Source organism: Pygocentrus nattereri, chromosome 9, assembly GCF_015220715.1.
Source record: "Pygocentrus nattereri isolate fPygNat1 chromosome 9, fPygNat1.pri, whole genome shotgun sequence".
Classification (NCBI taxonomy): Eukaryota; Metazoa; Chordata; class Actinopteri; order Characiformes; family Serrasalmidae; genus Pygocentrus; species Pygocentrus nattereri.
The window spans coordinates 17,547,631-17,559,876 of NC_051219.1; the positions used below are offsets into that span (position 1 = coordinate 17,547,631).

The window sequence follows — 12,246 nt, forward strand, 5'->3', positions numbered from 1 at the left end:
TGGCACACCAGGTTTGATGGTGGAAATTCCAATTTTAGAACTGTAACAAATGATTTTCCCCCTCTTTTCATGCATGGAAACTAATCAAGTCTCATTGCCAGTATGATGGGCAATGTAGCCTCAATGATGTCCAAACCCAAAATGAAAATTTCATCAGGGTTTGCAGCTGGTAAATGTATTGCTTCGCTGGGCCTCGCGCTATGGAGAACAGATGACTGGAAACTCATTTTATCCAACCATACAGTCATTCAAGATTGCCGTACTGTAAGTCATCTGGCTCATTTGGTGTGCTCAAAATTCCTCTTTGTATCTTTGGGACGTTTTGCCCGGAGAGGAATGCTTCAGCAGAGAGACACTTCTTTGATGTCACATTGTTCGCTCTGTCTGTGATTAGGGATAAGCTTCTACTGAAAACAGCTCTCAGCCTGTGCTCACTTAGCAAGACCCTGACTGCTCGCTCCTGCTGCTCCGTAGCACAAAGCACACTCAAATTCCCAGACTGAAATGAGTGTCGGTTGCACTAATGGGAGAACATGACTTGTTCTGCTCTTACAGCTTGTAACGGTGAGAGGAAAAAGGCCACAGCCTAAGGTCACATTATGCAATCGTCTTATGAGGCCATTCTCTTTAAGATTAGCCACCACCGGTGTCTTTTGACATTCCAGTTATGTAACAGCAATGTAAAGATACAGTAAGTAATATTTTGGGCTTTGGATGACTTGCACTGGTCACAGGGCTTTTAGCATGGCTTCTGTGTTGATCCTGTGCAATGTTCAGTGGTACTGTGTACTTACATGAACAACACTTCAAGACGATTTTACAAACCCAGTTTCAAGAATGTTGGGACAGTAGATAAAATTCAAATAAAAACAGATTACAGTGACTTTGTAAATCCATTTTGACGTGTATTTAATCAAAAACATTACAAACACAATATTTAATGTTTTACCATATTGACTTCATGTTTTTTGTAAGTATATGCTCATTCTGAAATTGATACCTGCATCACATTCCAAAAAGGCTGGGACAGGGTCAATTTATAACTAGCAATGTTGTGAAAAACGGGCGATACAATTATCTGCTCTTAAAAATCCCTTGAAGAATCATCTTTAGTAAAGGCAATGGTTCTGTTTAGCTCATGGATGTAAACAGAACCATTACTAAAGAACCCTTGAAGACCCATCTTTTTTTTGAGTGTGTGTAAAAGGAGCATTGACTTCCTTGACTTTTATGGGAAAAGATGAGTTGAGACTTGGTGCATTTGTTTAAGAACAACATTGCTCAACTAGCAATTGCAAGGATTTTATGCATTTCACCCTCTACAATGCATAATAATGTCAAAAAATTAAAGGAATCTTAAGCTATATCTGTGTAAATGGTTAGGCCTAAAACCACAACTGAATGACCGTGACCTCCGCCCGAAGACGGCACTGCTTTAAGAACCACGATGCTCTGTGATGGATATCGCCACATGGGCTCAGGAATAGTTTTGACAAACCATTATTAATAAACCCTTCATCACTTCTGTTCTCTGGGTCAGAGAAATAAAGGACCATCCAGATTGTTACCTGTGTAAAGTTCAAAACTCGGGTTATACTTGTATAACTATATAAGAATGGCAAAATATTCCGCTTTCAAAGCTGGAAGAGTTGGTGTCTTCAGGCCCCAAATGTTTATTAAGCACTGTTAAAAGGAAAGGTGATGGAATTTGGAAGGAAGCTTAAAGAATGGTAGAGCCGTATAAAAAGTTATTATACGCACATTTACAGTCGGAGGGGCAAGGGACAGGGTCTCAGTGTGCATGTGTCTGCCTACCATACTATGCAACCGCCCTTAATGTTGTGATGTTATGCACATTTTCTCCAGTTATATAATAAAAGTTTCTGTTCCCTTATGTGTCCTACATGCAACTTCTTTAAAGTAGATGTACAACCAACATGTTCATACACCACTCACAAGTGCGTTCAGTTGCAATGTTAGACAAGCTTTATTAAACATTTAATCTCATGAATTGAAGTTGTAGTTTTGATTTACTACCTAATTTTGAGTGTGCTTCTTAAAATGTTAGTGTTGAGCTGGACTGTGTTGTAGCATGTTGATATGAAAGAAGTTGGAAATTACCATGAAGTTGTTGTCAAGTTTAAGGACAAGAAAAGTATTATTGTTATTATTGTTGTTGTTTTATTGTATTATTATTATTATTATTATTATTATTATTATTATTATTATTATTAATGTGCAATTGTGGCCAACCAGTGCTTGAGTTTTGTATGCAAACTGTGTTCTTTCTCAGGTTGTGTTCTGTCAGGTCTGCCTGGCCATTATGGTCACTCTCTGCTTTACCAGTGACTCCAGTTTTAGGACTTGGGGATGGGATTATTTCCGCCGTGCTTGTTTACAGTTTTTTGTTTTCCACTCCTGTAGGCGTATGTGTTTAGAGGGAATTAAACGATGTGAACACTTCTGAACTAACATCAAGCTCCACTGCCACTGCAGGCAACAGCAGCTGGGATGTGTTCGAATGGAACAAAGAGCCACTATGCCAGGCTGTCTTTTTAGCTGAGAGTGCAAGGGCAGCTTTTCATTCTCTCTTTGCTTTATTTGCCTGAGGTGTCTGTTGTTTCATTGTAATGATTCTTTGCACGCTTTTATTAAGTTTAGTAAGTTTAGTAAGCTTTTAAAGTGTGAGGCGCCAAGGTTGGCCTACACTTGACAGCATCAAGGCATTTTCCCATTTAAAAAATGATTTCCTGTTTAATTTTAATAGCTATGCGCTTAAATCATGGAACAGTTTTATTTTCTTTCTTTCCGCCTTACTCTTTCCATTAATGTGGAAAGTGGAAATGTGGAAGTTAATGTAAAAAATTTTGTTCCAAGTGCTTTGGGACCATTTCCATGAAATGTTCAGGCAATGTAAAGGACAGCTGGCATTTTCCAATTATGTAAAATTACAAGAAACGGGAGGCAAGATTATGTCTAGGTGGTAATACAACATACCAGTGTAGAGCACTGGGCCAAAGTTTTAGGTACCTGAGAAATGAATTAAAAAGCGGTTTATCTGCACAGTAAGCATTTATTTGCTTAGAAGAACACAGAGTAGAATATGTATATGTAAGTGTTATTCATATTAGAATAAATATAAATAAATTTTTTTTTTTTTTTTTTTTTTTTTTTTTTTTTTTTGTTAAACATCAGTTTTTTTGTTTAACCGTTTCTAAACCTCGATGCAGCCCAGTATTACTTATGCTCTGTTAAATAGTGTTGATGAAATGCAATGGCTGGATTTGAAAAAATTGTCTCACTGTGTTGTTATTTATTGTTCTATATGTTTGTTTGTGTTGTTTCTAATGAAAAGTGATGTGCAGTACCATACATAGTGCAAAGATAAATGTTTTTCAGCAATTTGTTTAGGTGCCTTTGACCTTTGCACAGTCATCAATATGCATGTCATTCCATTGTTTTGTTACTGACGTAGAACTGTTCTTAGTCACTGGACCATATTGATTCCTGGACCTATTGTAACTTATTGATGAATTGTGTAAAGGTCAGTTTGATTACAGGGCTAAAGCAAGCTGCTGCATGTTTTCTTTGAAAGCAGCTCTTCAGTCATCTATTCAGTTGCTCATTTAATATTGCTCACTGCTCTTTTCCAGTCACGCTCAAGGCGTTTGTCTGGTCAAGGTGATGCAGCAGTGAGGTGAATTAGCATCTGGGCCTCTGTCCAAGCAGATGAAGGAAAGACCTTGTTCTCTGGCGGACAGCAGACGTCTGCTGCCTGTCGTTTAAGAGATGCCCCTGGCATAACCTTACAGCTGGCTTGGAATATAAGCAGGCAGCCTTCAGAGCAAAGCTGAAGGCCTGGAGAATCAGGCTGTTCCATTAGTGTAGATCTCCCTCAGCTGTAGTTAAAGTAGGCAAGTAAAGTGAAGACAGCCTCTATAGCATTCCACACATTCTTCTAGAGAGAAAAAAAACATATCAAAGCTGGCTATAAAGATGTTCCGCTGCCTTCTCATTGCCAAAGAACCTGTGCAGCTTAGAGTCACATTGGTCTTGAAAACATGCTCTTAATTCAGACAATAGAGTAGACTCAGAAAAACAACAGAAGCTTCCAAACAGGTGTACTGCATAAAATTGGGCAGTTGACATCCTACCATGCTCTGAGGCATGTAAAGTGCTGAGCAGGCCCAGATGACCTTGGTTTTGGGTCAAAAAGGCAAGCGGAAAATACCTAAGGCTTTTCCACTGCAGGGCCAAACGACCCTGAGCATGGAGGGTAACCGTTCCAGTGGCATTTCCACACAGGTATACTTTGACTTGAAGGGCTTAAAAGCCAGGCTCAGCATGGTTTTCTCAACACAGTTTTGTTAACTTAAATCTGAGGAGGCAAAGTTAACCACATGATGTTGGAGTGGCACAAAGCTGAGATCAAATCTGTCCTGTGGTGAATTCTTGCCAGCTCCTCTCTCCTAGCTGGCTAGTAGTACTAGTGTCCTACAGATCCAAACACAACGGTACACATTCAGTTCTACTAACTGGTGCTCTGCTGTCGTAAGTATAAATGAAAGCTTATATCCTAGAGAGTCAAATGCTTGGTGCTGGACTGACAAAAAGCAGAAATCAAACCTGTTGATACCTGTTGTGTTTAAAGCTGTAGCTTGCTGGGTTGAACTAACATAAGCGTGTAATGCTGCCCACCACAGTACAGGCTTGGTTTGAGCTAACAGATCCTTAAAAACAATCAGAAGAAAAAGACTCAAAGCTGAGGTAACATACTTGAATGCCTGGTGTTGAAATGGTGAGGATAAAAACACTGCATTGTTCTATGGTGCTTTTAACTGTTACCGTAGTTGGCTCTGCAGGTGCCACAAACCACAGTCCTGGCTTGGTTTGGGCAAACTGATGCTTAAAGAACACCTGTTAAGAGGGTAAAGAATCTGAGAGCACGACATTGAGTGACAGCCACAATCAAACGTGGTTTGTGTGTGTGTGTGTATGTGTGCGCGCGAGTGTGTGTGTGTGTGTGTGTGTGTATAAGGTTGTTAGGAATTAGCCACTCTTTTGTATAGTTTTCTTCAGTATTCCATGGTTCTGCAGTAGTTTTGTTCAGTAGCTCCTGGCAGAACGGCACAATATGGCCCATGGAACCATTTGGCTTTACAGCGGAAAAGATGCTATTGAGGAAAGATATGGCGAAAGGCAAAATGGTCAGATGAATCATTCTTCACTGTGCTCCACTGGTGAAAGTGCATGTGTGACGTACACCAAAAGTATAGGCCCGAATGTTTGAGCCCTACAGTAAGGGGGTCCAGTGGCTCTGTTATGCCATGGAGCATTTTGCTCTGATCAACTGATCACCTTTATCCCATGATGTAACACTTCTATCCTGATGGGAGTTGATTACAATGCCTCCATCCACTGAGCACGAGGATTATATGGGAATGTGAATTTTTCAAAGTCTTTGTTCAGTTAAAGTTCTAAATTGGAATTATTGTGTCTAGGTCTCAGTTTTGGGGGTTTTGAAAACCCCTGCCTAGATATGACACCAGTTTAACCAAGAGCTCAGAGGGTTCTCATCGTAAGTGAAAACAGCTTATTTAAAGTTTAGTGGTTTTTAAAGGACAAGTATTTTATCTGTGTTGGTATCGACCGATTCTCAAGGTTTCAAAAGTGGTATTGTGCCATCTCTGCTACCACTGCTACACACCACTGCTACACTTGCTGTGCTAAAAATCGCAGTAAATGCAAGCCTTGAAAACTCAACACTAGTCCTGAGGCAGCTGAGCAGTTATTTGGTTAGTTTGTAGCTGGACCTTTATTCTGAGAGTTTAAGGAAGCCTTAACTGAACCAGCAGAAATGTGTTGGACCCGGTTATATTAGAACTTTGTGTGGAGTGACCCTCGCCAGAAGCCAGAGCTGCACTGGTGTGGCTTGACGTTTTCAGGGGATTTCAGTATTTCTTTTCAAGAGAAAGACAGCTTGGAGCACCAGCCTGTACTTTGGCTCTTCAGTGTGCCAGCTCATTGCAGTCACGTGTGTGCGTGCAGCTGTACGTGTGCTACTAGCACGGTTTTATTTGTTTGTTTTGGGCTTAATCAGCAGTGCTGAGGTCAGGAATTCCTGTCTGAGGGAGAGAGAGCTGGGGAGATGGCAGACAACTGGAGAGATGGAAATCGCTGAGTCAGGCTGCGCAGCTCTTCACACCTTGTCATTACAATCCACTGTCCCGTGCTAAAGCTGAAATTACCAGTTATCTTCGAGCCCTCATGCATAGACCTGCTTCCTGACTTACTGCACTATTGCAGATTGACCTGAACTGACCCTGCATCCACAGTTTGCATGTTTAAAGTGATTGTTTGGCCGTTACACTATTTTCATCTTAACCCAAATTAAGTTGATCAGCCAAGACATGTTTGGTGTCTGAAGTTTGCTTCTTAGGGTTAATGTGTCTGACTAGCGATGGAAGCTTAAAGCTGAGTGCATGCCCAAATGAGAAAAAAGAAATTAACAGACTTGCAGATAATATTTAGGTTTCAAGATAGACTAATGTTTTTTTTGTGCAAAGTAGTGTGGTCTATTTTTAGATAAGTGTCATGCAGACAGATACGATGTATCAGCATTATACTGATATTAGCAACAAACGTTTGGATAGGATATTAGGAACAACAAGTGAATCTGGTCGCATACTGTAACAAATGTAGCCTGAAATTGCACATACTCGTATTGTTTGATATGATAATGTTAGCTGTGTATTTCTTCCTGTGGGGTCGTACTTGCTATGGGTGACTTGAGCTAAGGCTGCGTGATTGTAGTTGAATGCTAAGCCTGCACTACACCAACATGTGACCAGCAGTCTGTTATTTTAATGTAGCACTTTATTTGATTGTGATTTGGACCACTGAAATTTTTTATTTATTTATTTTTAACAAAACTAAAATGGCAGTTTAGCCAGTTAACTCTACCGTGTATGACCAAAAATCATACACAAATGCACAAAGGTGGTCAAAATGTTCTGTTTTGAAATGAGTGATTTTCTTCGTTAATAATTTTAAAGATACACACATTTTAATATTTCAGTTTTTCAGTCTTGTTCATTTGATCACCATATTACTGTACATGTACAGTAAAGAAAGATGAAATTTATTACCATTTAAATGCATTGCAACTTTTTATCAGCTGACTGAAGTCAAGAAGGCACTAGAGCGTATGACTTATAAATAATCTACATTTCTTACCGTCTTTCCTTATTTCCAATTCATTGATACAGTAGAAGCAACACTTGTGTTAGCTAGATAACTCACCTTTGAAAAATTTGCTAGCTTTCTAAGTAATTATTTTTAGTAGGTTATTAGCTGCCTGATACAGAATGTCTGGTTATCTTTTTTTTTTTTTTAATTAATTGGTCATATATTTTCTGCATGAAAAAATACAATATCTGTAGAAAAAACATGCCTTACGCTGTATGAATAATAGGTCAGTTGTTAGTGAGTGGACAGTTGAGTATTTGCTTTGGCAACTGATACACGTTCAAAATGAGATGTATGAAAAAGGAATATGAATGAAATATTCTTATGGATTACATTTGTGATCAAAAAATTAACGGATGGAATGGAATGCCAATAGAATGTTTTTTTGTTTTTTTTTTTATAGACAAAATGCATCAAAAACTGCCATGGTGAGTCACATTTGCATGGGGCATGCATATTGATCACAGGCGAAACTTTTGAGGGATGCATGGAATATAAAATATTAAATGTTATTGTAGTGAAATATTCAATCAGAATCTTGGGTCTGTAAAGAAATCTGAATCGACTATAAAATTGATCTGTGCAAACTCATTTTTGATGCTCGTTTAAAGTGCTTCAATTAACGTGAGCTCATTTTAAAGAAAGTTTGGATTGTTATCAGCTGATTGATTTCATTGGTATTGGTATCATGCCACCTCTACTTTAAAACCCGCCTTTGGGACACCCCATAAGCCCCACACACACACACACGCACCATTTGTTTGGGCATCTCTACTGATTTTATGGGTTAGTGAGGGGAAAAAAGGATTGGCAGAAGTTGCCAGGGAAAGTTTGACCACACACACCACCCCATGTCGTTCCAAACCACACTTCTATAAGATGGAGGCTAATAAAGCCAAAGCAGTCCAGATGGAAAAAAGGTTTTGTATTTTCCTCTGAGTTTTCTGGCTTTAAACAAGGAGGGAAAGGCATAAAGGGAACTGAGTTCAGTTGCTAGATGCAGACTGTAGAATAGAATGGCTTAAAATCCATCCATCCATCCATTTTCCAAGCCGCTTCTCCATCAGGGTCGCGGCGGGGGGTGGGGGGGGGGTGGTGCTGGAGCCTATCCCAGCAGTCTTCAGGCGGAAGGCAATGGCTTAAAATGATGACGTAAATTAAGTATTTCAAAGGGCCATGGCGTCACAATTTTGTCCTAATCAAACCTGCTCGTTTAGATGACAGTCATATGAATTGCTTTGTCTTTTTGTTAAAAGCTGAGTGAAAGTCCTCATTCATGGTTTTTTTTAGTCTTTGTTTCCTTTCACACTTACTGTCTTTCCTGTTTGTTTGCCCTCTTTAATGTTCCTCTGTCTGGTCCATTCTTGGCCCTCTGCACCTTCTTCCCTCCTTTACCATTGGCCTATTCACTCCAGTCACAGTCTTCTAGACACCAGGCCTTTATTTATGCTGTAATGACCCCATTAATGTCTTTGGTCTTCTTGTTGTCCTCCTCACTTCTTTTATTTATATATATAATATTTTTATAATATTTTTATATATTAATTATAATATAATAACAGCATACACTTCATTTAAGTATACCTATTTGTCTCTACATTAATTGTGCATTTTTTCAGCTCCACTTACCATTACATTACATTACAATTTAGCAGACGCTTTTATCCAAAGCGACTTACAAATAGTGTGGTACATAGAACAAACATAGTCAGGCCTTAAAGGAGGCCAAGGGGTAAAAGCGCCAAACAGGTGCAGTTTGTAGTCCTACATTTACAGACTGCAATCGGTCTGTTTCTTTGTGTAAGTTGTTGGCCCCCTTTCACCCTGTTCTTCAATGGACCCCCAAAGGACCACCACAGAGCATGTATTATTTGGGTTTTGGATCATTCTCAGCACTGCAGTGACTCTAACACACCATCACCATGTGAGAGTGTGTTGTGCTGGTACATGTGGATGGGGAAGTTGGGGATGTTGGGGAGTTGGGGACCCACCACAATATCTTGAGTTGCAGAGCTTAATTTCAGTGTCATGTGCAGGAGGGCCATTCAGCCAGTATAGTGTCAGTGGTTACAGGAGCAGGACATCACATATGTGTAGAGAAATCCTGCAAATGAATGCCTAGCTATCACTTAATAATTTGAATATCTAAATAAATATCTGAGAGGAGAATAACAAACTCAAAAAGGTCTTCTAAACTATGCTTTCTTGGCTTTGAGACAGTCTACAGCTGTGGAAAGTGCTTTTACTAAAGATGAATGTGCAATAGTAAAGATGAATATGCAAGAATAAAGCTGGCAGTTATTTTCAATCATGATGAGCAAATATGGAAACCAGCTACGAAGGTCTGCAGACGGGAGCGGAACAAATTTAAGTTGCAGGAAAATTTACCGGAGTGGACTGGAATGAGACTAAAGAATTGGTCTCATTCAGATCTCTAAATCAGACACAGTAGTGTTGTTTGTTTGTTTGTTTGTTTATTTATATATATATATATATATATATATATATATATATATATATATATATACTTTGTCCACTTTCTGTCCACTCTTTGACACACCTACATTTTTGGTCCACCTTATATATGTACATCTAGTCCTTCATCAGTGGTCACAGGATGCTGCTCACAGTATGGTGTTGGCTGGATATTTTTGGTTGGTCGACTATTCTCAGTCTAGCAGTGACACTGAGGTATTTTAAAAACTCCAGCAGCACTGTTGTGTCTGATCCACTCAGACCAGTGCAACAGATACTAACACACCACCATGCGAGTGTCACAGCAGTGCTGAGAATGACCACAACCTAAATAAAACCTGCTCTGTGGTGGTCCTGTAAACAGGCTGTTTTTGCTACCGTGCCTTTAAGACTGATGAGCTCTGTTCTGAACGGCTGCCCTGTGTTGCTTCTCATCAGGAGGAGAGAAAGGAGGAGACAGATCACTGGTTGAAATATCAATGGGACAGCTTGTGGCGCTCAACCTGTCTGTTTGTGGAGAAAGTCCTGCCCTTCAAAAAAATGAGCTGATTGGGTTTCTGGTTAATGCGCAAGAACAGAACCAGAACAACCATATATAATAATAATAATAATAATAATAATAATAATCATCTTTTTCTGATTCAAAGAGAAAGGAGACTAGTCTTGTATGACAAACTTACTGTCTGCCGGCGTTTTCAAGATGGCTTCCGAGTGGACAGACTTTCTTATAAGGACTTTGGCCCCATTCAGCAGTCCAGGCTGAAACGCTCCTTAGAATTTCAGCGTGCATGGGTGGGGCTAAACCATAGACCTGAATGGGGATTATATGTAGCACATTTTATTCTTTTATCTGCAATATAGTAGGTTCAATAATACTGTGTGCGTGTGTGTGTGTGTGTGCTGTCGACTGAGTTAACGCTGGTACTTGCTGTTCTGTTCCAGATGAGAAGCCTGCGCAGGAGGAACAGTGCGTGTGTCAGCATCCAGACTGTACTGAGCGCCGCCGCGCTGCAAAGGTAAGAGCTGGACACCACACACACACACACACACACACACACACACACACACACACACACACACACACACACACACACACACACACTATACAGCGCTGTGGAGGGTCCTGAATGAGTTACTGCTGCGCACACCCACACCCAGACAAAACGCCTCTCTTTCTCTTCTTTCTCTCTAAATTGTCTCTCTTCTCTCTCGGGCTGGGGCTGGATTACTGTTTAATATACACAGTATCTCTCTTTCTCTCCATCTCTGTCCAAAGTGTGTGTGCGTGCGTGTGTGTGTGTGTGTGTGTGTGTGTCTCTCTCTCTCTCTCTCTCTCTCTCTCTCTCTCTCTCTCTCTCTCTCTCTCTCTCTCTCTCTCTGTCTGTCTCTGTCTATGTCTATGTCTCTGTCTTTGGCTGGATTACGGATTTAACATATACACACATCTCTCTCTTGCTCTTTCTGTCTAAACATCAGGCTCTAGTTCTCGGAAGTGACAGCACTGCACACTTCATCGTTCTGTAAAGTAACTCACACAGGCAATCTTGATCCTCAACAACCCCCCCCTCAGTCTGATTGAGTATGTGTGTGGAGGGTTGTGATATGTTTAAAGAGCAGGACTGTGTGTGTGTGTGTGTGTGTGTGTGTGTGTGTCTGAATGTGATGTGGTTTAGTCTGTGTGGTCAGCGAGGTGTGAAATGAATGAGCCGTCATAATCCGTGTGTTTTCTGCCACGGGATGCTCATTGAAAAGGAAGGCAAAAGTGGCGCCCCTCAGCCTCTTTTGCCTAAGCCGGTTGCTCCTAGTCCCAAGAGGTGCTTCACAAAGCAGGATTTCCACAAATCTCAGTTAGCCAGATAACTTAAAGCCGAGGCTGTCTACTAGGAGGAAAGTCAAGGAAAATTCTTATTGGCTACTTTTGGCTTAAGTTACCTTGCCTTACTAAAATGCTGACAGAGAGTAAGGTTAAAGGAAAGAAAGCTGAAACACTGGAGAGAAAGTAAAGCTCCTAAGCAGAGACCATGAGCAGGATGTCTTTTGAGAAATGTAATCTAATATGGCTAAGCCTGTTTCACTCTTGTGCCTAAGTGCCTGGAGCCGCCTCTAGCTTTCAGCCACCCAGTGTGCAGCATGCACACATTCAGGGTCAATATAAGAGGTTCTTTCTCCCTTTTATCCACATTTAAGTAATGATTCAGATGTCAGTTTGTTTGGTCTCTCTCCCATCAGTTCAGTAAAACTGCACCTGCTTTCTGTAAACACGTAAAAATATGGAAATATTAGTTTAGCTACAATTGAAATGTGGACAGTCTTTGCTTCTTTAGTTTTGCACTGTAACAGTCTAATGTGCCTAATAAGTAATGGATGCTTCTGTACACTAGTTAGCCTGGGGCTACAAAACCAGAGAGCAATAAGTGCCTGTTGTGAAATTTTAGCTGATAATTTATTGCCATTGAAATATGATTTAACAATGTGTTTTTTTTGGTTGTTCATTGTATGCAGCTATTAAAGACTGAAATGGCC

The 12,246-nt window shown here is 40.2% G+C and overlaps 1 protein-coding gene across 6 annotated transcripts in view; it reads left to right on the plus strand.

Moving 5' to 3' along the window:
• plekhg5b (pleckstrin homology domain containing, family G (with RhoGef domain) member 5b) overlaps positions 1-12,246 on the plus strand; it is a 107,858-nt gene that overhangs the window by 15,783 nt on the left and 79,829 nt on the right. For all 6 annotated transcript variants that reach the window (XM_017694267.2, XM_017694266.2, XM_037541125.1 and 3 more), the window contains exon 3: positions 10,666-10,739. In XM_017694267.2, coding sequence (XP_017549756.1) covers positions 10,666-10,739 — 74 coding nt within the window. The remainder of the gene's footprint in view (positions 1-10,665; positions 10,740-12,246) is intronic.